The sequence below is a fragment of the Cebus imitator genome, unplaced genomic scaffold (genome assembly GCF_001604975.1).
Source record: "Cebus imitator isolate Cc_AM_T3 unplaced genomic scaffold, Cebus_imitator-1.0 Scaffold164, whole genome shotgun sequence".
NCBI lineage: Eukaryota > Metazoa > Chordata > Mammalia > Primates > Cebidae > Cebus > Cebus imitator.
In genome coordinates, this window is record NW_016107479.1 from 2,992,549 (window position 1) to 3,017,254 (window position 24,706).

The window sequence follows — 24,706 nt, forward strand, 5'->3', positions numbered from 1 at the left end:
TCTTTTATCACTAGATTATAAGCTGGATAAACCAGATGTTGCCTTCCTTAATCGATGGTATATCTGATCTCAGCTGAGTGCCCAATGCAATAGTAGATAATATATATATCTTTAATGAATGAATGATTCATCTGAGCAACTTTTAACTCACCAGAAAAATTTCCTTCCTTCTAATAATTTCTGCAAACAAGATGAGAGAGCTGACTGTGTGTGGACTTCACAACTGAAGTTAATTTTCATCCAGTTATCCCATAAAGAAGTCACAAAAATAATAAAAGCAAACAAAAAAAACCACTAAAACACATGAGGAATTTATATTATTTTGTTGATTTTATCTTCTTCCAATCCTGGCTCTCTTCTAAAAGTCATATGAAGCATTCCTAAAATCATACATTAAGCAGAACCACACCAGACATACGATTTATGATAACTGGAAGAGTAGATGGATAATTTAAGCCACACCTTGAAATGGATCCAAATTCAAAACACTTATTCTTAGGCTGTAGGCTTGTTCTTGTCCTATCTATCCCGAAAGGATGTTGAGGCTACCACAGTGACTAAGATTAAAGATATATGTCTTCTGCTCTTTTTTTGCTTTCCTTGCAATTTTTCTAAGGAAATTAATTATGTCCATTTCAGATACATGCTTATCTCTCTCATAAGTATCAACAAGGAATAATAGTATGTCACAATAAAAATAGACTATGTTAATTTTGGTCAACTTCTAATTTTTTAAAAATACATGTATAAGTGAAACTCAGAGTTCATTTTCATGTTTCCTATTGATCTCCACTTGCCATAGCTTCTTGACTACCATGTGATAGTATTTCATTAAAAAAGGACATATTTTAATTATTCTTGTCAACATTTTTTTTTGTTTCAACCCCATCAGTAGCATGTCAACTACATGGAAATCCAAAAATGTTGCGGAATTTCAAGTTTCTGTATTCTTAGGTGCTCTGACCCTCACAATCAATACACAGTAAGCAAACAAGATAGTTTGCTAATATGCTGCTATTTGTGTAGGAATACTTTTAAAGGCTACAGTACATTTCCACAACATTTCCTCTAAGCAGAGGTCACTGAATGAACCCAGAGCCATTAAGATAGTATCTCCCTGCTATGTGAGCATACTATGGGTATAGTTCTCCCTTCTACTGAGCTTTCAGATTCTCTCTTAAATTCTAAGATACCTTTTTCTACAACAGGATACAAGGTTAAAACTATGGCTAACAAAACATGGTGATTCTAGTTTATATTGGACAAAAGAGAGAGCTTCAATGAATTCATCTCATTATTTAAGTATACAGTCTTGCTAAAAACACTTTTAGGTTTTCCTCTAACCTTCCCCATTCAACTTGTGTTGCTTTTATTTCCATAGTTGTTGGTGTCTACTTTAAAAATGTCACATTATGGTAAAATATGGAATGAGTGAGGTAAAGTGTGTTTAAAAACGATCTTTCTACTGACCACTCATCCACCTCTTTCAGACATGTTTCTTAGTTTGGCAAGCTTCTGGGCTGTAAATTTTTATTATTTTTCTAACTACTATTCATTGTAGAAATACCCAAATGTTAATCTCTGCACGATATACATTTGCTTCCTTCCTGTAATCATCATGTGAAATATAAAGTAAGTTTTGGTTAACAAAGTACAGGATTTTCTATCAGAACATAATTGGTAAGAATATATTTACCATTGTAAAATCTAAGTAGGCTCTGGGTATTTATTTCTGAAGTCCTTACATTAAATGTTAAAATAATCTTTTAAAATAATGTTTACTTTTTAAAATAATTTACCAATTTTTTCTTTGTGATTTTAGTTTTTCTCTGTAACTAAATAAGTTGAATTCCTGTTGATTAATACTGTTTAATAATCATATAATTAAACAGTATTAATTAATTTGTTGATATCCATTATTAATTATTAATTTTATTTTTAGAACCATGCATTTTTTTCAGATACCAAATATCATTTTACGTCATGCAAATCTCATAGACCCTGATAAGTGACCTAGAATGCCCAAATAATACAATAGGCCTAATTTTTAAGATGAATTTTTTACACCCTCCTTGCAGTTATGTAGTTTTCAATATATAACATTGAATTAAAATTTTTGATGATAAGTAATTAGAAAGGTTGATTTTTAAAGGTGTATAATGAAAAAAGGCACAATGTCTACTACCTTTTGGGTGTTCAGTAGACAGTGGATGAATAATAGAATAAATTACCTTATTTGCAGAGAAAACTTCATTTTAGCTACTCCTAAATCTCTGTTTTTAGTTAATCTCCCTTGTCAGGGTTACATTTTTTTCTTACTGTGTTTCTGCAATATTCCTTACTAACATGTATATATATACATATATATATATACATATATATATGTATATATGTATATATATATATGTAAATTTCTTCAACTTATTAGCCTGCTGATATACAACCTAAGATTATGTCACAGTACTTCATATCATTTTTAGTGTATATTTAATGTAAAAACAACATACTTACAGGACAAGTCTTGTTATAATCAATAATAAATAAGCTCTTCAGTATATATAAGACTTTTCCTTCTGAATAAAATATTTATCTATGCTTGCTATATCAACAGATGATTTCTAATACCACAATGATTTTTGGCCTTTGAAAATATAAGTTCCTTTCCTAGTGCAAAAGAGGGTCATTCATTTGTGCCACCTCTAAATACAATGTGAAAACTTGTAATGTTTTCTGTGTTTCTTTAGAGCCATCTTCACTTGATTTGTTTAATAAATCTGTTTCCCCAATCATTAGAATACCTGTGATGTTGCTGCATATGGAGGACTATACTGAACAGATAAGATGCTTTAGGTGAAAGGTTTATGACATACATATTTTGATACTAGTTGCTCTAAAAGAACCAACTGTAATTTACACCCTAATTTGTTTTCCAAATTGTTTTTTAAAAGCCATCATGGACTAAAATATTCATGTCTAAACTTACTCAGATTTTTCTTATTAAATTTTAAAGAACATATTTAGAAGTACATTTTTATGTTTTCAAAACTTTAAACATCAATAAAGTAAAAATGAACATACCAGTCCAACTCCAATGGGAACTCGTCTTAGGAAGTCGATCAATGACGATTCTAGCTAAGCTCCTAAGAAAAGAAAAATCATCTGTGAGCTAGAGGATCTGCATTTCAACAGGCTGTTTATATATTTACTTACATTGAAAAGGAGCCAAATCCTGTGGTTTTTACCTCTTAGCTTTTCTAAATAGGATTTTTTTTATCCTTCATAAAAATGCACTTTAAAAGTAAGTTAAATGCTGTGTTTTTAATTTTTTTTTGCCTATTCATATTTAAGGAAAATAGTTGGTGCATATAAAATATAGAGCAAACACAAAATCATAAAGAGCACATTAAATTGAAGTAAATGATGCATTCCATTTAACATTTTACTTTCAAGGTTGTGTAGAAATAGAATATGACCTAAGAAATGGGAAACTAAGCCAGTTAAGTTTTGTGTGATGGTAGTTTCCCAGTGCTTATGTGATAACAGAAAGATATCAAAATACATTGACAGAAATTCCTCTCTCAACTGCTATCATACAGAACATCAAAAAATAAGTGGTGAACCAATGGTAGCAAAATACTTTTCCAGGGCACTTGACGCACTGACTTGAAGGAAATCAATAAGACAGAAAGATGAGAGAGCCAAATGTATTCGAGCTATGGAGTAAAACTTCTTAATCTTCCTTAAAAGTCTCTTGTGGTCACCTAGCAGAACTACAAAACCTGGAAGCCTTTACTGGGATGCCATGAGGGAAAGATGTATGAAAGTGTAAGCTAATTCTGACACAAACCTCTTGACTCGGAGCACAGAACAGTTTAGAGAGAACATTGGCATCTCAGAATTCTTAATTGCAATACAATCTTTTTCAAAAACTTGTCTTTATGTTTTGGGGGAAACTATGTATTTTGAGACTCTTTTTTCATCTATGAAATGAAGCTCATAATATGTATACCACAGGACATATTTTTGAGAAGTGCATTAAACAGTGTTTTAAAACCACCATATAATTCAATTATGGTAGAGGTTTCTACCATTTAAAAAATCATCTCTAAAGCATGTGAATTTTAATGGTTTTTAATAAATAATTTAGAAAATAGACTTTTAAACAAGTTCTTACCTTGGCATGATATACGTATGAGATAAATTATCAAGCCTTGAACTACATAAAATAATTCACAACTTCAGTAAAAAAAAAAATCTCACTTTTGTCAGATTTTCTTTTTAGGGGGATAATAATAAGTGCAGCACACTCCTTAGGTTGAGTTGACCAATTTCTCACAAGTTATATAACAAACAGGGATGATTTAAAGAGAATTACTATAAGTTTAATCACAAGTGCTTGACTGATAATGTGTGCACATGTAAATATATTTTTACTTCTGAATTCTTATAAGATTAAAATTAATTTTACTATGCCTTTTAATCTGCCCATGAATTTCATTTTTTTCTTTTCTATAAATAGCATCTCCCCTACTAACATGATAGATTATACAAAAGAATAATGCCTTTTAATGGCAGTTACAAAACACAGATGTGCTTCTAGTTAAAATGCTTTCTCTGTAAACACCCACTACCATTATGTTCATAGTATAACATAAATACACTAAAAATGCCTTCCTGGCCAGAGCTTTGATATCTTAATTCTGTAATGAAGATCCAGAAATCATTTGGTATGACTAGATTTTAGCCCCGAGTCCCATATACCTATTTACCTTTCAACATCTATGCTTCTCAACTGCTTTCATTCCTCTCATTAGGAGTAAATTGTTTCTGGCTAAAACCTTCCACTTGTGTAGTAAGACCTCTCACCCAATAAGGGCTGTTGCTTAAATAACATCCCCTCTCAACTTCTTCTGAATTATCATTTTTTGCCATTTCTCTACTGGATCATCATCATCATCAAATGAACATTCTCTTACATATTCTCTTAATCCCACTCCAAATAGGCTTTTACTCTTCCTACACCATCACACTTCTCTTGTCAGTCAGCGCTAACCTACACAATTGCTAAATCCAAGGTTAATTCTTATCCCCTACCTTACTTCATCACCAGTATTTTTTAAAGCCACCTAACAATGGTATGACTGACATGTAAAAGCTGTACATATTTTTGTATACAAACGAATGAGCTGGAGATAAGTATATACCTATGAAACCATTACTACCATCAAGGCCATAGATATATTCATCATCTACCAGATTTCCTCCCCCAACCTGAACACTTCACATAAGATCTACCCTCTTAGCAAATTAAGAAAAAAAAAAAGTTTCGAAAAACTACAGTAGAGCATACTGCCTGTAGCTAACATCGCCAATATTTTAAGCAGCCAATTACTTCCTTCTGGAAGCACCGGCTACATTTTGTATTCATGATAGGTTCTACTCTGTTTTAGTCTTCTTAATGGTTTCTTCTCAACTTAACCCTCTTCTTTATTTACTTTCCAGGAACCTAAGAAAGTTGTATGGCTTTAAACACAATCTTTATGCTGTAGGCTTCCAACTTTATGTCTCTAGCCTAGAAATCTATTCTGAATTTCAGACACAAATCAAATTTTCTCTACCACATTGTCACTTGGATGGATAAGTGTCATCTTAATATGTCCCAAGTGTAGTTCCCCAAGTAGCAAATGATAATTACATTTTTCTAGTTCCTTTTTGGCTTAAAAAGAGATTACTGATATCTCTGTATTTCCTTCTCTCTCTCAACCTCTATCTATTAGTAAATTATATGCCTCTACTTTCAAAATATAATCAGGAAGGTACCAATTTTCACCATAATTACAGCCTCTACCATGAAATGATCATCAAAATCTCTTGCCTTGTTACTCAATATCTTCCTAACTATTCTTCATTTTTCCATTGTGTTTCATTTCCATCTGTTCACAAAACAGAAGCCATAATAAAAATATCCACTTTAAAAATCTTACATCAGATTATACAACTGTTTCTTCAAATCCTACAGTATTTTTTCATTTTATGTACAATCATAGGAAATACATTTTGTAAATAATTTCATATTATGTACATAATTTTGTTGGTGAATGATTATGGTAAGTGATTAAAAAACTTGTCAGCATAAAAAAATTACACTCAGTTGAAATTTAGCAGTCAGAGTATAACAAAAGTATATTTATAAAAGAAAAGCTTTTTTAAGGGAGTATTCAAAGATTTGATATTTGGCAGTATATTGCAAGATACTAAATGGGCGATATAATTGTTTATTTTAAAATATCAATATATAGAATACCCAATAAGTTACACTCTTTCAATTATGTTAGTATTTATTATGAAAAATGTTAAATTTCAACTTAAAATGTATAAGTGAGAAAATTCTTGAAATTCATTTATGGTATGTACAAACAGAAGTGCTTGGAGACCATTGCTATAGAGCACCTTCTAATTGTTAGAATTGTCAGGGTCATTTGCAAACACGAATCACTTTGATGAACCCCTCTCTTAGGCAATTTTAACATATCAATCACCTGTTTTGCTCCCTTAAAAAAACAAAATTAAAATCTTCAATAAGGGAAACTATAAATTTTGCTTATTGATTTGAAAATACTTTCAATGAAAACCAAACATAAGTGAGGTACCAGGAAGGTTCTATGAATAAGGTGCAACCTTGGAACCTGGCTGTCTTTGCTTAAGTTTCACAAACATGTTTTTCAAGCTAGGTCTTGAGAATTTAAATCTATCTTGCCCTGTCTTTTTTTAACCTGTTTTTAATTATTTAACTAATTCAATTTTGTCAATATACTTTTCAATAAATTATTATGCTTGGTACAGAATCATATATGAAGTGTGTTCCTGTTATGTAAAACTGTGTATCTCAAAGTATAGTTTCTTTGAAAGGAGAATTCCTACTAAAGACTCAGATGCTAAGGTGTCACCATAAACGAAATGAGATTTTGATGCTGGGAAAGGAAGTTCCAAAGTTAATCGTCATAAACACTATTTCAGAACTACAAGGAGAGATTATATAAATCTGTACAGTATAAATTGTTTAATACATTGAAGTGTATTACATTTTTCTAAAGCGTAGAAAAAGTTAGAGAAACATTTGCAGAAGAGAAGATACTGAAGCAGTCATGAAGAAAGAGTATGAATTTAGTAGGAAAGCAGAACATTCCAGGAATAGGAAGCACCATATGCAAGAGCACAGAGCACTCTGCAAGATGATCCTCTAAAGGGAAAACCACATCTCGTCCTTCACCGGCAAAGTCACAGACCAAGTTAAGTGTATTTCGTGACTATTAATAAAGTAGAATAGCCATCAAATTGAGGGGCTGCCAAGTGATTTTTTTTATCTCAGAATTTAAGAATATATCTCCAAGAGATATGAAAGTGAATGAAACATATGAGACCCTAGTATAATTCATTTTATAAAATAAACATATTAGGGGAGTGATTTTAGATTTACAGAAAAGTTTAACAATAAAGCATAATTTCTTTATACCATTCATCCATCTTTCTTAACAACCTAACAATAACATATTTGTCCCTCTTCTAAAGTTAACATATTACATAACATCTTCTATAGTTATCATGTTATATAACATCTTCTAAAGTTAACATATTACATTTGTGATATATTTCTTTTACATAACTATAAAACATTCACCACAAATTAAATGGTAGCATTGAAACAATAAGCTAAACTACAGATTTTATTTGGATTTCCTCACTTTTTTCACTTTTTCCTCTTAGGATCAATTGCAGGGTGCCATACTGCAAAGATCATTTCCTATATGTCATATGCTTTATTGATGTGATATGTTTAAAGTAAAAGACTGAATCTGAACAAGTTTTTAAATAGACCAGTTACCTTACAAAGTCTAAATAGTGTATAAGAAAGCCATATTAAATCTAGGCTGGGAAACCTTATTAGTATATATATCATTGATAAGTATTGAAACTTAATAAGCTTAAAAAAAAGTTCTACTTATCTGTCTATCCATCAGTCCATATGAAACAAATCAAGACCATATTACATTTTAACGATAGACTTGTAGTCTACTGTTTTCATCCAGTTATATTCTGATATAAGAGCTATGCTAAACGCTGCTAATTTTAACAAGGGTAATCAGAGCTATGACATTTAGTAGTAATTTGAGAATTAAATTCAAACTCTAGAATTGTGAAGAAAAATGTCTTTAGCTAACATCTGAATGAGCTTGCTTGAGAAAAATAACTAATCATTTTACAGGAGCTCGGTAGGACATCTGTGATACACATTGTGAAATTATAAGACAAAGTCCTCTAAGTATTTTGAAATAATATTTTTTCTTCCTTAGTTTTATTGTCAAATTTAATATTCAATTCTTCTATTTCCTTTATGATGATTGTTCTAACTTTCCAAGAGTCACATATTTTTCTTCTGTGAGTTTTACCTGCATTTCTTTCTGATATATTTGAATGTATATTGTCAGGGATAAGGACTTACACATGGCATTCTTTTTTTAACATGGTAAAAATGAACAGAACTGCCTTTAAATTAATTTTCTTTTAAAAGCATAATGCAAATTTCAGGGAATTGACTATATTGCTAGTGTCTACCTGAAACAATAAAAACATCAATTTAACTAACTACCAATCGTCCACCCAAGTACTCATCTATTAAGCACTTTCTGATTTTTATTATTGTTATGAAATGCCAATTTATCATTATTTTTCATCTTAAAATTATCAGTGTAGTAGGGAAACCTGGGTTTAGAATGAAAAATATGGTATAGGCTTATTAGTCTTTCCAGTTGCAAGAGTCAGAAACTGACATCATAAGTGCTTTTGCATAAATGAAAAGTATAGGATGAGTTTTCAGATATGGCTTGATCCAGCAGCCTCCAAGATTTTTTAAGATTCACCTCTTTCTTCATCTCTCAGTTATGCTTACTTCTGTATAGTCTTTACCCTGAGTCCTCCTTCTGCAGTGATGTCTAGCAAAACCCTCTGACATTTCTTTTTTCCTTCTAAATTTACAAAGATCACAGGCTTTTTGTGTTCGAAGTTTTTCCCTTCTTCATCCATAGTCAGAAAATTTCTTCCCAGAAAAACATTGGAATAGTTCTAGGGTTTACCTCACTGGTTTTTATTCTCGCTGAAATCACAGTACTGTCTTAACTACTGTACAATGTCTTAAAACAATTGTTTCAAATCTTCTGCGTTATTTTCTAGTTGCTTATAATGGCATGAAAGTCCTGTAGGGGTTATACTTTCAAATTTAAAAGCAGATATCTGTTTACTCATTTTTAAATGTAATATATTGACATAATAATTAAAGCTGATAAAAAAGACACCAGAAGTACTGAGACCTGTGTACTTAAAATGTTTAGGCAATGAGAGCCCCTAAGCAAGAATTTGTAGGAATAACAGTGTCTTTGTTTATCTTATTAGGCGTTAATTACACCTTTGAAAAATCTGTAATCTAACCTTGTATTCGTTACCACCACAGAACCTCCAGTACCACTGCTCAACCCAGGTGCACTAAAAACAAGTTCTTTTGATATTTCACAGTGTTCTATCTTCCTTCAGGGCTTTTCTGTGTAGGTATTGAGTGTCTTTTTCCTATTTAAATTTTCAGGAATCCTTCTAATTAACTCCCATTAACAAGGGTAAAATGAGAGCCTGTTCTCTCTCTTACTTAGCTAAAAGGAGCTCATAAGCAGTAGTTTATGTTAACATGGTGACTAGAATCTCATATTTAGAATCTGCATTTGGCGGTGACACTGGGTCAAAGTGAATATCTATGAAAACCCTATCTGCATCTTTGTTTGCATGCAGTGGCCAGTGGTCTTTGGGGGTCTTATAAAGTTAAGTAAGAGAAAAAGTTGCCCTGAAGATGAGGGTTTGGGTGTTTATTCACCACTAGTATATAGCATTATTAAATTTTTTTTAACGTGGAGGTAGAAATTTGTATCTTCTAATCTTAGAAACCTGTCACAGGAAAGAAACTCATTATAGAAACAATTCACCTATTCGGAGTAGTTAAGGAAATCCATTGCTGAATATAATAGCCATAAACTCACAGCTCCACTAGAATATCAGGAAAGAGAAAATTCCAAAATAATGTATTTTATGTAATATAAAATTTGTAAAAACCAAATCCCTAATTAATAATGATTTACAGTTGCATATTTGAATAGATATTTCTAAAAGAATTTGGATTGGCTCATGTACATGGACAAATTCTACCTAAAAATCCTTTCACCTCAGCACTGTGTGAAAATGGCAATATTATTGTCTTGTAGAACATCCTATGATAATATTTAAAATAGTCTGGACTTTAGAGTGATCTGTAAAATTGTCTTTGGAAAGAAATAAATCATATTAAATTGAACTACAGAGAATTTTAAGGGACTACATCCAATTTGTAGGAGAATATATAACAGTTTAGAGCATTATTAGATCTTCTATTAAAGCAATATGATCAAGGAACAGGTAAAATATTAAAATAAAAATTGTTTTGGCTGGCGTGGAGGTTATAGAGGTATTTAGTTCGAAAATAATCTAACTTGTACAAATTTAAGCTTTATGTTTAACAGCTGCCTTTTGTTCCCAGTTAATAAAGTATATTTAATAAGGTCTACTGTGTGTCAGGACAAATTTCAGATATCTCTCAATTATTTTTCTTGTTTTAAACTTTCACATAATGCTATAAAGATTTTATTATTAATCTTAGTTTTTTATATATGAAATTTAAGGCTAAGAAAAATTACTAATGTCACACTCTTATTAAACAAACACGTATTGCACAACTCTGGGAAATGTGGTGAAATAGTTCAGTATCTGTCACTCCAAAATACACCTCTATATTACCCTATTATTGTACTGCTATAAAAAATACATAAGACTGAGTAATTTATGAAGAAAAGAGGTTTAATTGGCTTATGGTTCTGTAGGCTGTACAGGAAGCATAGTGGCTTCTGATTCTGGGAAATCCTCAGGAAGCTTCCAATTATAGCAAAAGCCAAAGAGAGAGCCAGGCACTTCACATGGCCACAGCAAGAGAGAGAGGGGGAAGGTGTGATACACTTTTCAACATCCAGGTCTCTTGAGAATTCACTCACTATCATGAGGGGGACTGTGTTAAACCATGATAAACCGCCATGTTGTTCCAATTACCTCCCACCAGACCCCACCTCCAACACTGGGGATTACAATTGGATGTGAGATTTGAGCTGGGACACAGAGCCAAGCCATATCAACTTCTAGTGAAGAAAATGCACTTAAAAAAATGGCAAGTGTGAAAATAATGCTCTCTGATATCTTTCTTCTTCATAAAAGCAGGAGATAAAATTATCATATTAAATATGCCCTCCTTATACCACACGGAAAGCATCATTTTTATCATCAAAGAAAAAGTTGAGACTAAGGGTTATCTGTAAACAGGAACCTTGTTAAACTTACCCTTATCTTTCTAGTCAGCTCTCCACCCAGTTAACTCTCTTAACCCAAATCCCTTTGCCTTTTCACATTTTCAAAATTGACTACTCTTTGCAAAACTCATTACATAAACATTCAGTGTTAACTGCTTCTTTTTGAGTCTTCATTTGTTTAGGGGGTCTTCATTTATTTATGAAGGCTCTCATGTCATGTAAAACTCATGTTAAACAAATGTGCATGCATGTTTCTTCTTAATCTGTCTTATGTCAATTTAATTCTCAGGGCCAGCAAAAAAACCCTAAAAGAATAAAGCTAAAAACATGCCTCCACCACACTGGCATAGTAAAATGAGAACAGACTTTGAGCAGAGATACAGGAGTAGAGAGCCATGTCCTACTGGCTATGTGTCCTTCATTAAGTTACTTAAATTCTCTGTGCTTATTAAACTTTAAAATGGTTATGAATATAATATTTACCTTCTGTGTTAATGTAAATGTTAGCCATGATCTCTCTCTCTCTCCCCCCTCCTTCTCAAAATCTCTCTCTGTCATCTAATCAAGCAAAGTACTTGGCCTATTCTAGTTACTCTAAAGGTGGTAGTGGATATAGGTATTCTTATTATGGTATATTGGCAGGCACTGTATGAAATAGCTTGCATTTATTATCTTATTTAAACAAATTTATATACTTTTGATGATCTGGAATTACTAAACTGATGAGGAACCAAGGCTCAGAAAGTACATTATTTTACTATATAGGTTAAATAGATAATCTAAATGATATAGCTTGGCTCTGTGTTCCCACACAAATCTCATCTTGAATTGTACTTCCACAATTCCCACATGTTGTGGGAGAGACCCGGTGAAAGGCAATTTGAATCATGGGGGCGGTTTCCCCCATACTATTCTCATAGTAGTGAATAAGTCTCACAAGATCTGATAGAATCAGGGGTTTCTGCTTTTGCATCTTCCTCATTTTTCTGTTACTGCTGCCATCTAAGAAATGCCTTTCATCTCCTGCCATGATTTTGAGGCCTCTCCAGCCATGTGGAACTGTAAGTCAAATTAAATCTCGTTTCCTTCTCAATCTCAAGTATGTCTTTATCAGCAGCGTGAAAAGAAAGTAATACAGTAAATTGGTACTGGGAGTTGGGTGCTACTGAAAAGATACCCAAAAATGTGGAAATGACTTTGGAAACAGGTATCAGGCCAAGGTTGGAGCAGTTTGGAGGGCTCAGAAGACAGAAACATGTGGGACAGTTTGGAACCTCCTAGAGATTTGTTGAATGCCTTTGACAAAAATGCTGATAATGATATGAGCAACAAGGTCTAGGCTGAGGTGGTCTCAGATGAGATTAGGAACTTGTTGAGAAATGGAACAAAGGTGACTCTTGTTATGTTTTAGCAAAGAGACTGGGGGCATTTTGCCCTGTTCTAGAAATCTGTGGAACTTTGAACTGGAGAGATGATTTAAAGCATCTGGCGGAAGAAATTTCTAAGCAGCAAAGCATTCAACAGTTGACTTGGGTGCTGTTAAAAGGATTCGACTTTAAAAAGGAACCAGAGCATAAAAGTTCAGAAAGTCTGCAGCCTGATGATGCAGTAGAAAATAAAATCCCAGTTTTTGAGGAGAAATTCAAGCTGATGCAGAAATTTGGGTAAGTAACGAGGAGCAAATGTTAATCCCCAGGACAATGGGTAAATGTTTCCAGGGCTTGCCATAGGTCACATTTCCTGGAGTTGTGCAGTAAGTATTTGTTTAATCAAAGTGTGACATTAGTAATTTTTCTTAGTCTTAAATTTCACATACAAAAAAGTAAACCTAATGATAGCATCTTTACAGAATTATGTGGAAGTTTAAAATAAGAACAATAATTGAAGGATACTGGGGAGCATTATTTTTGTACCTGCCATTTTAAAAGTGCATTTACTTCAAAATACTCAATATGTCATAGAGGTTAATGTGGTGTGGCTCTGTGTCCCAGCCCAAATATCATATCATATTATAATCTCCAATGTTGAAGGCAGCGCCTTGTGGAGGTAACTGGATCATGGGAGTGGCTTCTCATGGTTTAACATGAGAAGCCATCCCTCCTAGTGTTGTCACATATATTATTTTTCACTGTTAGATAAGTAAAGTAGGGTTATTATTTTTAAATCATACAGAAATTGATGTTTCTAGTAGTGTGTAGCTTTAAACTAGAGATCAATGTTATTGTACATTCTGGGAATAGAGAAAAAAAATTGCCAGGGGAATGGGCAGAACAGATGTTCTGCATAAAACAATGTTAATTAGCTATAGTATTCCCTCTGTCTCTTTTATCAGAAGTTGGCCTCCATTCTACACCATAAAGATTCCTACCCAAATCAGATTTTGTTGACTTTGTAAAAGCGACAGCAAAAAGATGAGATATTTATAATACATATTAATTTGTGAAAATGAAAATAGTTCTTGTTCAATGCTTGTTGTTTGATAACTACATTGATTTGTACTTATTGCTTTAATATGTTATTATGAAAATTATCTTTCAATAGTAGAAAAATCAAGTGAAAAAGAATGACAAAATACAGATATAAATGTATGTTTTAAAAAATATCTTAGGACTTTCATAATTAAACACACTATATAAATTCATTTTCATTTGTTTTCATTTTTTTTAAAGTATGAACAAAAGTATCTTAAAACGTTTTGTGTTAGTCTGAGACAAAGTATAAATGTCTATCTAGACATTCCCATTTTTGCTGCAATTGCATTCTATAATGACTTTAAACTTTATTCTTCAAAAACTTAATATTTCAAGTTTAATCACTTTTGTTCTGCTGTTCTGCAGAATTACAGAGAAATATGCTTACTCTTAAGCTAAAGATCACATTTTCTTAAAAAAGCGTTTTTGAAATTTTTATTTACTGTGAGATAAATAGGTTCAAATGTATCTTCTGCATACAGTTTTGGTTTGATCTTTAAAAATCTTTTATTTAGAAAAACAACTATTTTAAGTAAATAAATTAACTGAAATTATAATGTCTTCAATGTTTTTATTTACATCATTTTATAATTGAATATCTTGCTTATGAAAAATGTCCTAACTTATCTGTTAATAGTGCAACATTTTAGAACTTAGAAGGCACTTTGAATTTAATCTAGTCTAATATCAAAGTAATTATATGAAAATAGTAACATTCAGGAAAACATGACATGGGCTTCTAGAGTAGCTGGATTAAAATTTAGACCTTGGTGGCAAGCTCAAATTTTTCAGTGGTCAGAAAAGTAATATAAACCTGTGACAAATAGTGGAGGCAATGGGGCCATGACTGGTCTTTAGGATGTGAATAGTGTACGCCAACATAAATGCACTGAAATCTATTAACAAACAAAAAAAATACAGACTATCCAAGCAGACAAGAAACATAAACTGAGCCAGTCATTCTTAATAATGCTGCTGGCCTGATTTGCCAATGAGTTTGAGAGCTGTGACTTAGATCTTCCACTGACCAAAGTCTCTTTCCAATATAACCTAGTTTATAATATTAGATAAGGAAATGTACTAGTTTTACTTAAAAGACTAGACCAAAAAAAAAAAAAACGTTGCCAAATAGGTTTTGGAGATACCATATACACAGATGACCGTTTACTGACTTTCAAATTTTGATAACGTTAAACTTAACCTGAGACCTGTGGTTTCTAAAGAGTGATGTTAAAGAAAGCCCCAACCTGCATACTCCTGACAAAACTATTGCAAAGAATTACCCTTCTTCATACGATTTGCAGATGATAAGGCCAGACATATGTTTCAAATTCTCATTCTTTGCCTTAATAATGAATAGCTCAACAGTTTTTGCCCACTGAAAAATCGACTAAACACCTGGCTTGTCCCACTTTAGTAAAGTTTTTCTCCTTTCCTTAGCCCATGAACTTTGACTTATCATTTTGAGCCAGAAACACAGTCATTCCCTAAGGAACCCTTCTGAGAAGCTGCTGAGCTCAGGGAAACACACATTCCTGTGGTCCCATCACACCACTCATCTCTTTCCACTTGCCTACACTGCATCTTTTTCTAGCCTTGCTTGCTCTTCCCTATAAAAGAAGAGCCTCTACTGAGATGTTTAATTGGAGGAAGAAAAAAAAAAAAAAGAAAGAAAAGAAGAAGAGCCTTTTTCTGCCTGACCTTGAAGACTTTTACAGATCTTATGGTAGGAACTTGCTCTCATTGCCATCAAGAATTCCCTTCGCCTTCTTTTAATAGTCTTTTCAAACTAGTTTTTTCTTATCTAATTCCAGATATGTATGGCAATGTAAAGAAACCATTATACTTTTAAAACTCAGACTTTAAAAATTTTGATTTCTACAGAAATACATGATTGAATGTAATTACATTTTATTTTGATTTTTTTTTTTTGGAAACAGAGTCTTGCTCTGTTGCCCAGGCTAGAGTGCAGTGGCACCATCTCAGCTCAATGCAGCCTCTGCCTTCTGAATTCAAGCTATTCCCATGTTTCAGCCTCCCACGAAGCTGGGATTACAGGCGCACACCACCACGCCCAGCTAAGTTTTGTATTTTTAGTAGAAGTGTGGTTCACCACATTGACCAAACTGGTTTCAAACTCCTGACTTCAAGTGATCCACCCGCCTCAGCCTCCAAAATTGCTGGGCCACTTTTGGAGGTGTAAGCCACCGTACCTGGCCAATTTTATTATTTTAACATAATTTTTCATTTTAAAATATTTTTAAATGTACATAAAATGATAACATTCATGTACTATGATTAGCTTTCTCAAACATAAACATTCTAGGATATTTATGTCAGTATATTTTTTTAAATAAAGATATTAAGAATAACAATTTAAAGGCTCCTATTGTTACACAGAGGTAAATACCATTCTAAATTTTTAGTTTATCATTTCCATGCCTGCTTTATAATTTTCACTGCACACATGTCCATACATAGTAATAGAATTGTTCAGAATGTTTTTAAACTTTATGTGAATTTGTCATAATTTATGGAACTCTCTGAAATATGACTTTTTAATTTTATATATGGTAATGTTGCTCTAAACAGCTCTAGTCAATTATTTTCACTGTTTTCCATCATACAAATCTGTTTCTTTATTCTCCTATTAAATTGCATGTAGGTTTCCCCTCAATATTCACAGCATCTTACAAACAATATTACAATGAGTATTCTAGTATGTTTCACTATACATACGTATGTGTAAATGTATTTTTAGAGAAAAATACTTCAGGTGAAATAGTTGAAGATTAAGAACTGGATTTCCATATACAGGTCTGCAATTTTATTAACTATTGTCTAATATCTCCCCAAATGGCACTCAGTAGATAAATTTTACTTGACTATGATACAGTTTTAATACACTGACGAATTCAGCTTCTAATATTTTACTTAGTGCTAAATTTACATCTATATTCATATTGAGTTTTTTTAATGTTATTTTCTGCTCTCACGTCTGTTCTTGTTTCTTTTATTCTATCCTTATAAAATGAATCTGGTAACATTTTCTTTTTATGTTTAATTTGAATTCTCTAAAATGTGCTGGGTAATACAGAAATTAACTGCATGTTGGAGATTTGATAGAACATGATCATAGAATAATACAAATCCTGTGACATTTGCAGGGATATGGGGACTTCAAAAAAATTAAATTTAAAAAACTGTGGTCTTAAAAATGATCCCATTTTTTTCCAAATAAATTTGACAATCAATATTTTTACATAAAAAATGCCAGTTCTCCTCCATTTTAAATTTATAAACATAAGTTTGGTCATAGCATTTCTCATATTTAACTCTTCTTCTTCAATCTTTTAACAAATATTTCTATTCTCCCTTTTTAATGTCTGATAAATCAAATAAGGTTACCTTTTATATGGAATATTGAAGAATTCATGCAATTTAAACTGATAAACGTCTATTTCTTTTTAAATAAGAGGATTTTTGGTTGTCTATTTTGTGTAGTGTTAGTTTTCTATTTGTCCGTATATATACATAGTTTTCTTCGATATATTTCTTTATTTTTCCTATATTCCTTTACTTTATTAACATGTGTATCACATATTTCAAATAATTAATGTAAATTCATCGAAAACCTAAAATCATATTTATTATTTTAGCTATGCCCTGAAATTTTTTTAAAGTGACACATTCATCATTGTTTTATTCAAAATGATGTTATATTTTCTACTATGATTTCTTCTTTAATCTGTGAGTTATTTAGAAATGTATTTTAAGTTTTTCAATGTGATTCTAACATAAAAATACATTTCCATTTAACATGGAGCAAACATACACAATTAGATTATCAAATCAGATGCACACAAACCAGACATCTAACCAAGTATCAAACTCTACTAAATAATGTTAAAGATACAGGCAGTCAAAAGGCTCAAACAAAGAGAGAGGTCCAGGACAGGCTGATCCTTGTGTCTTTCCCAGTCAGACAAGCCTTTGTGGCCCAGAATAAATCATCATACAGTGAGGGTCACACAGTTTCTCATATAGTAAGATCATTTTAATTATGAAATCTATTTTATACTTCAAACAGTTGAATAGCTTCAAAGATCCTGGGTTCTATTTACTATAAGCAATCCTTAGTGAGTGATATCCTGCTAAGGGCATTTAAGACGCAAGGCCTCCTCTTTGTAAAAAATATCACTAAATATTGCTATTTACTTTACGGGTGGAGTTGAAAAGATTAGGCCACTATGCTATGTAGGTTATAGGTTTATTTTTTATTTTTTCATAAGACATCTCTCCCACTTCAAGTAAAGGGGGTGAATGGCTCCCAGGGCACTTCCTTCCTCTCATTTTAAATAGAATTGCAGTGTGCATTACATTGTTTTCTTGAACTATTATGAGTTGTCTTTGAGTTTCAATTACTTTTATTTTTATTTTTATTTTTGAAACAGAGTCTCTCTCTGTCACCCCGGCTGGAGTGTAGTGGTGTGATCTCCGCTCACTGCAACTTCTGCCTCCTGGGTTCAAGTGATTCGCCTGCCCCAGCCTCCCAAGTAGCTGGGACTATAGGCCTCCACCACCACTCCCGGCTAATTTTTGCATTTTTAGTAGAGATGGGGTTTCACCATATTGGCCAGGCTGGTATTGAACTGCTGACCTTGTGATCCTCCCGCCTCGGACTCCCAAGAGTTTCAATTATTTTCAGCAAAAATTGTTGAAATTTTTCAAACAATACATATATGTGTATATGTCTATATAAATAAGTTATACAGGTATAAAATTGGATTTTCAAATCGTGCTAATTCTTACTAATCCTTCATCAAGATTGTATATCCCTAACAACTGTGAATTGGTAAATGTTTGCCTTCAAAAATTTTACATGTGGTTTGTGTATATTTTTGAAGATACATTTTTAGAAGCATGAACTTTATAGTGGATTGTTCCTTTTGTCATTTTGTAATATTCTTTTTATTGTTAGCTTTTATATGTAATTTTGGATTATTAATTGCTGCCTTTAAAATAGCTCATGCATTTATTTTCATTTTTCTGTAGGTTTTACATGTGCTTTGTTATATTTTTAAGCCAAACTTCTCATCTTTTTTTAACAGGTAATTAAACATTCTTTCATTTATTGTAATTGCTGATATAATTAGTTAGTTTAATTAATCTCATTTTGTACTACTTACCATCCTTTTCTGTTTTTTCCTCCTTTTCTTCCTGGAATTGGTAATTTTTTTCATATTAAATATTCTATTTTAGTTTTAAATATAATTTGTTTCATTTTGTTTTGTTGAGACAGAGTCTTGCTCTGTCACCAGGCTGGGGTGCAGTGGAACAATCTTGGCTCACTGCACCTCTGCCTATCGGGTTTAAGTGATTCTCCTGCCTCAGCCTCCCGAGTAGCTAGGACTATGGGTGGGCACCACCAGGCCCAGCTAATTTTTGTATTTTTAGTAGAGACGGGGTTTCATCATGTTGGCCAGGATCGTCGAGATCTCTTAACCTCCTGATCCAAGTGCCTCGGCCTCCCAAAGTGCTGGGATTACAGGCATGAGCCACCACAGCCAGTCGAAATATAATTTTTAGAAATTGGTAGTAAAGCGTTATCATGCAAAACTATCTAATGGTATTTTTTCTTGCATTTCAGTTATTATTTTCATCCACTGCCTAACTTAACAAGAACTATCACTTACTCTAGCTGCTCATTAAACTTTTTTCATCCTTCATCTTATTGTTCAGTATTTTAGATTTTAATTCAAAATAATTTTTTTTTGAAATATGTAGTTAAATTTATTATTTTTCAGTGCTTAACAATGTTACTTATAACTGATTATTTCTGTCCTTTCATACTTATCTTTTAATGTTGTAGAAACATTTAAACTTTTACTGTGAAGGTTTGATGATTGAGTCATCCTGTCAAAATATATTTAATAATGGACAGATTAACAGGAGAGAAGACATGCAAAATTGATTAATGTACACACGGACAAAGGTGTTTTCCAAATATGAGACTGGAGGAAAAGTCAGATGGTTGAGGCTTACAGACTATCATGAGGGGCAGTAAGTGATTTTCATGAGAGATAAGCAAGCCCAAACAACAGACAATAGCCAGAGACAAAGTTCCCAGGAGCTCTGGCAGGAGCAAGTGGTGGGAAGTTAAAAGTTATCTGATTATGCAGTTAAAGTATCCCAGGTAATCTCTAGCACTGTCTCAGAAGAATAGCTGGAAAGGATGTCTTAGCCTGGTGGTAGTTAATCTTTTCTGATAATTTGATAAGAATTCTAGGGAGATGGTCTTAAGACAATTGCATTTTTTTGAAAGAAGTTTTTCTCAGACAGATAAAAGACCTCCAGAGAGAGATATTTCCTTCCCTTAGGAGAAAAAAAAAAAAAAAAAAAAGAGGAGGTTAGAAAGTCCTTGATTCTCAAGCAGCTTCTAGGCCTTCTAATTGCCTCTAATTTTAAAGTGTTTAGCATGCCAAAGCACCATATTTGGGGTTATTTTTCTCTGTGCCCCAATAATGTTTACTTCAATAAAGTGATTTTTGGTGTTACAACGCAAATAATTTTTATGCAAATACCAAAATGTTATTATTTTCCCATGCATGACAGGTAAATTGTATGCTATAAGATTGTAGGTTGACAACAGTTTTCCCTATATTAAGTTGAAGAGATCTATTTTTTTGAAAGTCAATTATTTAGGTACATAATTTACATGCAAAATTTGACCAATTTTAAATATAAAATTTGATGATTTTGATCAATGTTTCTTTCACCAATTCCAGTATTTCCCCTTGTACTCTTTTCAATCCTCAACCCTTACCCAGAGCCTCTGGCAATAGCTGATTTGCTTTCTGTTGCTAAACATTTATCTATCCTAGAATTTATTAAATGAAATCACACACAAGGCGGCTATTTGTGTCTGCTTTATTTCACTTAGCAGGATGGATTTTTTTTTTCCTCTAGTTGTCTATCATTTATTTGTTTCTATTGCTGATCAGCACTCTATTGTAAAATGTAACCACAATTTGTTCATCCGTTCACTAGTAGATGACATTTAGGTTGTTTCCAATTTGGCATTCAGTTGATTTTGATATATATGAGGGAAGAAGCAAGGGTTACTTTTATGCACAGGGATATTCAATTGTACTGATATCACTTAATGAAAAGAATCTTCTTAAATTTCATTACTTTGCCCCTAGATCCAGTATTAATTTTCTATATAAGAGTGGATTTATTTCTGATCTCCATTTTGTTTCACTCATCCATATGTTTGTTCTTATGTTCATCTCACACATTTAATTTACTCAAGCTTTATAGCCATCTTAAAATCAAGTAATATAATATTTGAAATTTATAATATAAAAAATGCTTTCGATACAGGAGCTAGAAATTATTTAGGCAGAGAGTAAGGGGAACAGAGTCCTTGGCAGAATTTTCCTTTTAACAGAAAGCAGCCCCCCAAAATAATTTCTCTTCTAAGAAAGAGCAACCTGAACAACGGAGGGGCAAACATCTATAAGCAACCTAGAAGACTGCACAGGTGAATGCCAGCAGCTGTGCCAACAGAAAAGGGTTACCTGAAGGCCAGGCCCGTACAACATGGAGGCTCCATCTTCCCTTTTTTTTGTCACCTCGCGTACAGTCACAGGCAACACGCAGCTGCCCAGGAGGTGAACACAGCACCGGTCAGGAAGCAAACATGGCGCCGGCCGGAAGGCGAACTGGCGCCGGCTTCCGGGCGCCTGCAGCGAAGCAATCTGTCTGTGTAATAAAACAGTCGGGAGGGCGCAGCCAGTTTGCTAAGCACTATGCAAGTAGCACATATATCCCTAACCAGTTTTTTATGCCTCACGGAAATGACACACTTGGTCCGACCAATCTTTTGTGCCGTATGTAAATAAGAAACCACCTCCTCAAGGCCATCTTTAAAACCCCTGCGTTCCGCTACGGAACCAGCAATCCGTTTCTCCAGCACCCCTCTCTCTGCAGCAGAGAGAGATTTTCTTCCTCGCTCTCTGTTTTTTGTTGTTGTTTTTTTTTGTTTTGTTTTGTTTTGAGACGGAGTCCTGCTCTTGTCGCCAAGGCTGAAATTCAGTGGCGTAATCTTGGCTCAATGCAACCTCCGCCTCCCAGATTCAAGCGCCTTTCCTGCCTCAGCCTCCCGAGTAGGTGGGATTACAGCAGCGTGCCACCACACCCCGCTGTTTTTTGTTTTTTTTTTTAGTAAAGAGGAGGTTTCACCATGTTGGCCATGCGTGGTCTTGAACTGCTGACCGCAAGTTATCTGCCGCCTCAGTTTCCCAAAGTGCTGGTACAGGTGTGAGCCGCCATGCCCGGCCTGAGATTTTTCTTTCGCCCGTTAAAGTTCCTCTCTGAACCACACTTCTTTTTGTCTTCGTGTCATAGTTTTCTGTGGCTCTGAGACAATGAATCTCAGGTATTTATACCAGACAATAATGCCACTTCACTTTGATTACTGTAGGTATAAATTTTAGGCTCAGCTTTTGCACTTCTATAAAAAGAGCTTGTTGGAATTTTATAGGTATTTTATTGAATCTATACATCAATTTGGAAAGAATTGATATGTTAATGACATTGAGTCTTTAAGAACATTGAGTCTGTGTTCATTTATTAAGGCCGCGATCTCTGCGCTGGAATGAGCCGGGCTCCCGGTGCAAGTGAGGGAACCCAGCGGCAGCAGCCATGGCCAGTACAATGGTAGCAGTTGGACTGACCATTGCAGCTGCAGGATTTGCAGGCCGTTATGTTTTGCAAGCCATGAAGCATATGGAGCCTCATGTAAAACAAGTTTTTCAAAGTCTACCAAAATCTGCCTTCAGTGGTGGCTATTACAGAGGTGGGTTCGAACCCAAAATGACAAAACGGGAAGCAGCATTAATACTAGGTGTAAGCCCTACTGCCAATAAAGGGAAAATAAGAGATGCTCATCGACGACTTATGCTTTTAAATCATCCTGACAAAGGAGGATCTCCTTATATAGCAGCCAAAATCAATGAAGCTAACGATCTACTAGAAGGTCAAGCTAAAAAATGAAGTAAATGTATCATGAATTTTAAGTACATATTACTTTATGTATATGAGTACTAACTTTTTATAATAAAATGCCTAAGAGTTACAGTTTTAAAAAAATGATTTAGCACAAGCTAAATCTCAAAGCCGTGGTATAATTTTTGTTTAAACATGGGTATTTTAAATTAGACTATAGCTTAGAATATTTGCATGTTAATTATGGGCAAACACACCATTTGAAGATTAATATTGTTCATTCCTCATTTAGCAGATGATTTGGGACCTATGTCTACTCTTCAAGGCAAAGTGAAGATGACAGTCCTTGCTCTCAGGGAGCCCCCACTTTAATGGGAGACCGATAAACTGGTAATTGGACTGTGTGATAAATAGTATGATAGAAATTCACTCAAGCTGTTCAAGTAGGGAGTCTTATGAGGTTTAAAAAAAAAGGCTGTTCCAGGTACAGGCAACTGGCCCAGCAACTTGGATACTTGGAACCTTGTATTTAAAAGTGAATTTAGCCACAACTTAGACCTGAGAAATTGTCCTAGGGATGTGGGTGGGTGTGTATGGATTCTATTTACATACATATATTAATAAACAGAGCATTTATTTCAGACATTAAAAATAGTATGATAAAGATTTCAGAGTACGGGTCTGGCACAATCACAGCTCATTGCAGTCTCAACCTCCTGGGCTCAAGCAATCCTCCCACCTCAGCCTTTCAAAGTGCTTGGATTACAGGCATGAGAAGTATTTACTTTGTATTCAGCTAGCCCCTTAAAGGTACTGACCATTTATAAATCATTCCTTCAGTTGGCTATTTCTTGGCAATCAAACTTCTGTAATTGTTATGATTAAGCTTAAACACTGTTAGCAAAACTGAAATATTCTCAATATCAAAATATTCAATTTGGACTATTAATTTATACACTAATAAATTTAAATGGTGTTAAAAAAGATCTTATTAAATTCTTTCAGCAATATTTTATAGATATTAGTGAAATATCTTGAATATTTTAAATGTATTGCTTTGTATAGAATGTTTTTGATGACTTTTAAATGGTGTTTTTAAAAATATTTTGACTATTGTCTGTTTTAGCATTGGAAATTTTACATATTTTTAAATAGTTTTATACATGTTCAATTGGCTGGTTTATTTTTTGTGTTTGTTTATGGTTTTCTTGCTCTCTGTCGTATGCTTTCACTATTTCTTATTTCACTTTTTTTTTGGCAACTTATCTCCCAGGGTCCCCCATGTCCCACCCCATTTTGTAATGTTGTTTTGGGTTCTTGTCTTCTTTTGATGTAACAGATATAGGTACTTATTGAATGGGGAGATGAGTTCATACTCTGGAGGCAAGCCTGTTTCTTTCTATGTCTTATTGCCTCCTGACACATAGAGCTTTCTGTAAACAAAACCAAGCCTAATGGTTGGACTGGGAATTGTATTTTAATCTCCATTCTAGAGCATGGGCCAGCTCCACCCTAAACTCAGATTTCAAGCTTTGAACTTTACTCCTTCACCTCCTATGGAGCATCTTTAGTTTCTGTTGCGTCTAAAATGTCAATATCCCAGCCACTACTGCCTCTTCCTTACAAGGAGCCCACCATCATCTATGGGTAGTAAAATTCAGTTCGTTCTTGGTTTGTTTAGTCGTTGATCCTCTTTTTCTCTACTTTGCTCAATTAGGTCTTTTTTGCTTTGGCCATATTTAAAATTACCTATCATTGGTATATATTTCTAGCAAAGCACATATATCAAACCAT

General features: G+C 33.4%; 1 protein-coding gene across 1 annotated transcript; it reads left to right on the forward strand.

Moving 5' to 3' along the window:
* Nucleotides 1–22,547: 22,547 nt before the first annotated feature.
* LOC108314921 (mitochondrial import inner membrane translocase subunit TIM14-like) lies at nucleotides 22,548–23,056 on the forward strand. The gene has a single exon (XM_037744108.1). It carries the CDS (start codon nucleotides 22,610–22,612, stop codon nucleotides 22,958–22,960), a length of 351 nt encoding a protein of 116 aa, XP_037600036.1. The 5' UTR covers nucleotides 22,548–22,609; the 3' UTR covers nucleotides 22,961–23,056.
* Nucleotides 23,057–24,706: the final 1,650 nt, after the last annotated feature.

Bases quoted from the DNA above. Each gene is read 5' to 3' on its own strand.
- LOC108314921 (XM_037744108.1), top strand. From the start codon at position 22,610: ATGGCCAGTACAATGGTAGCAGTTGGACTGACCATTGCAGCTGCAGGA.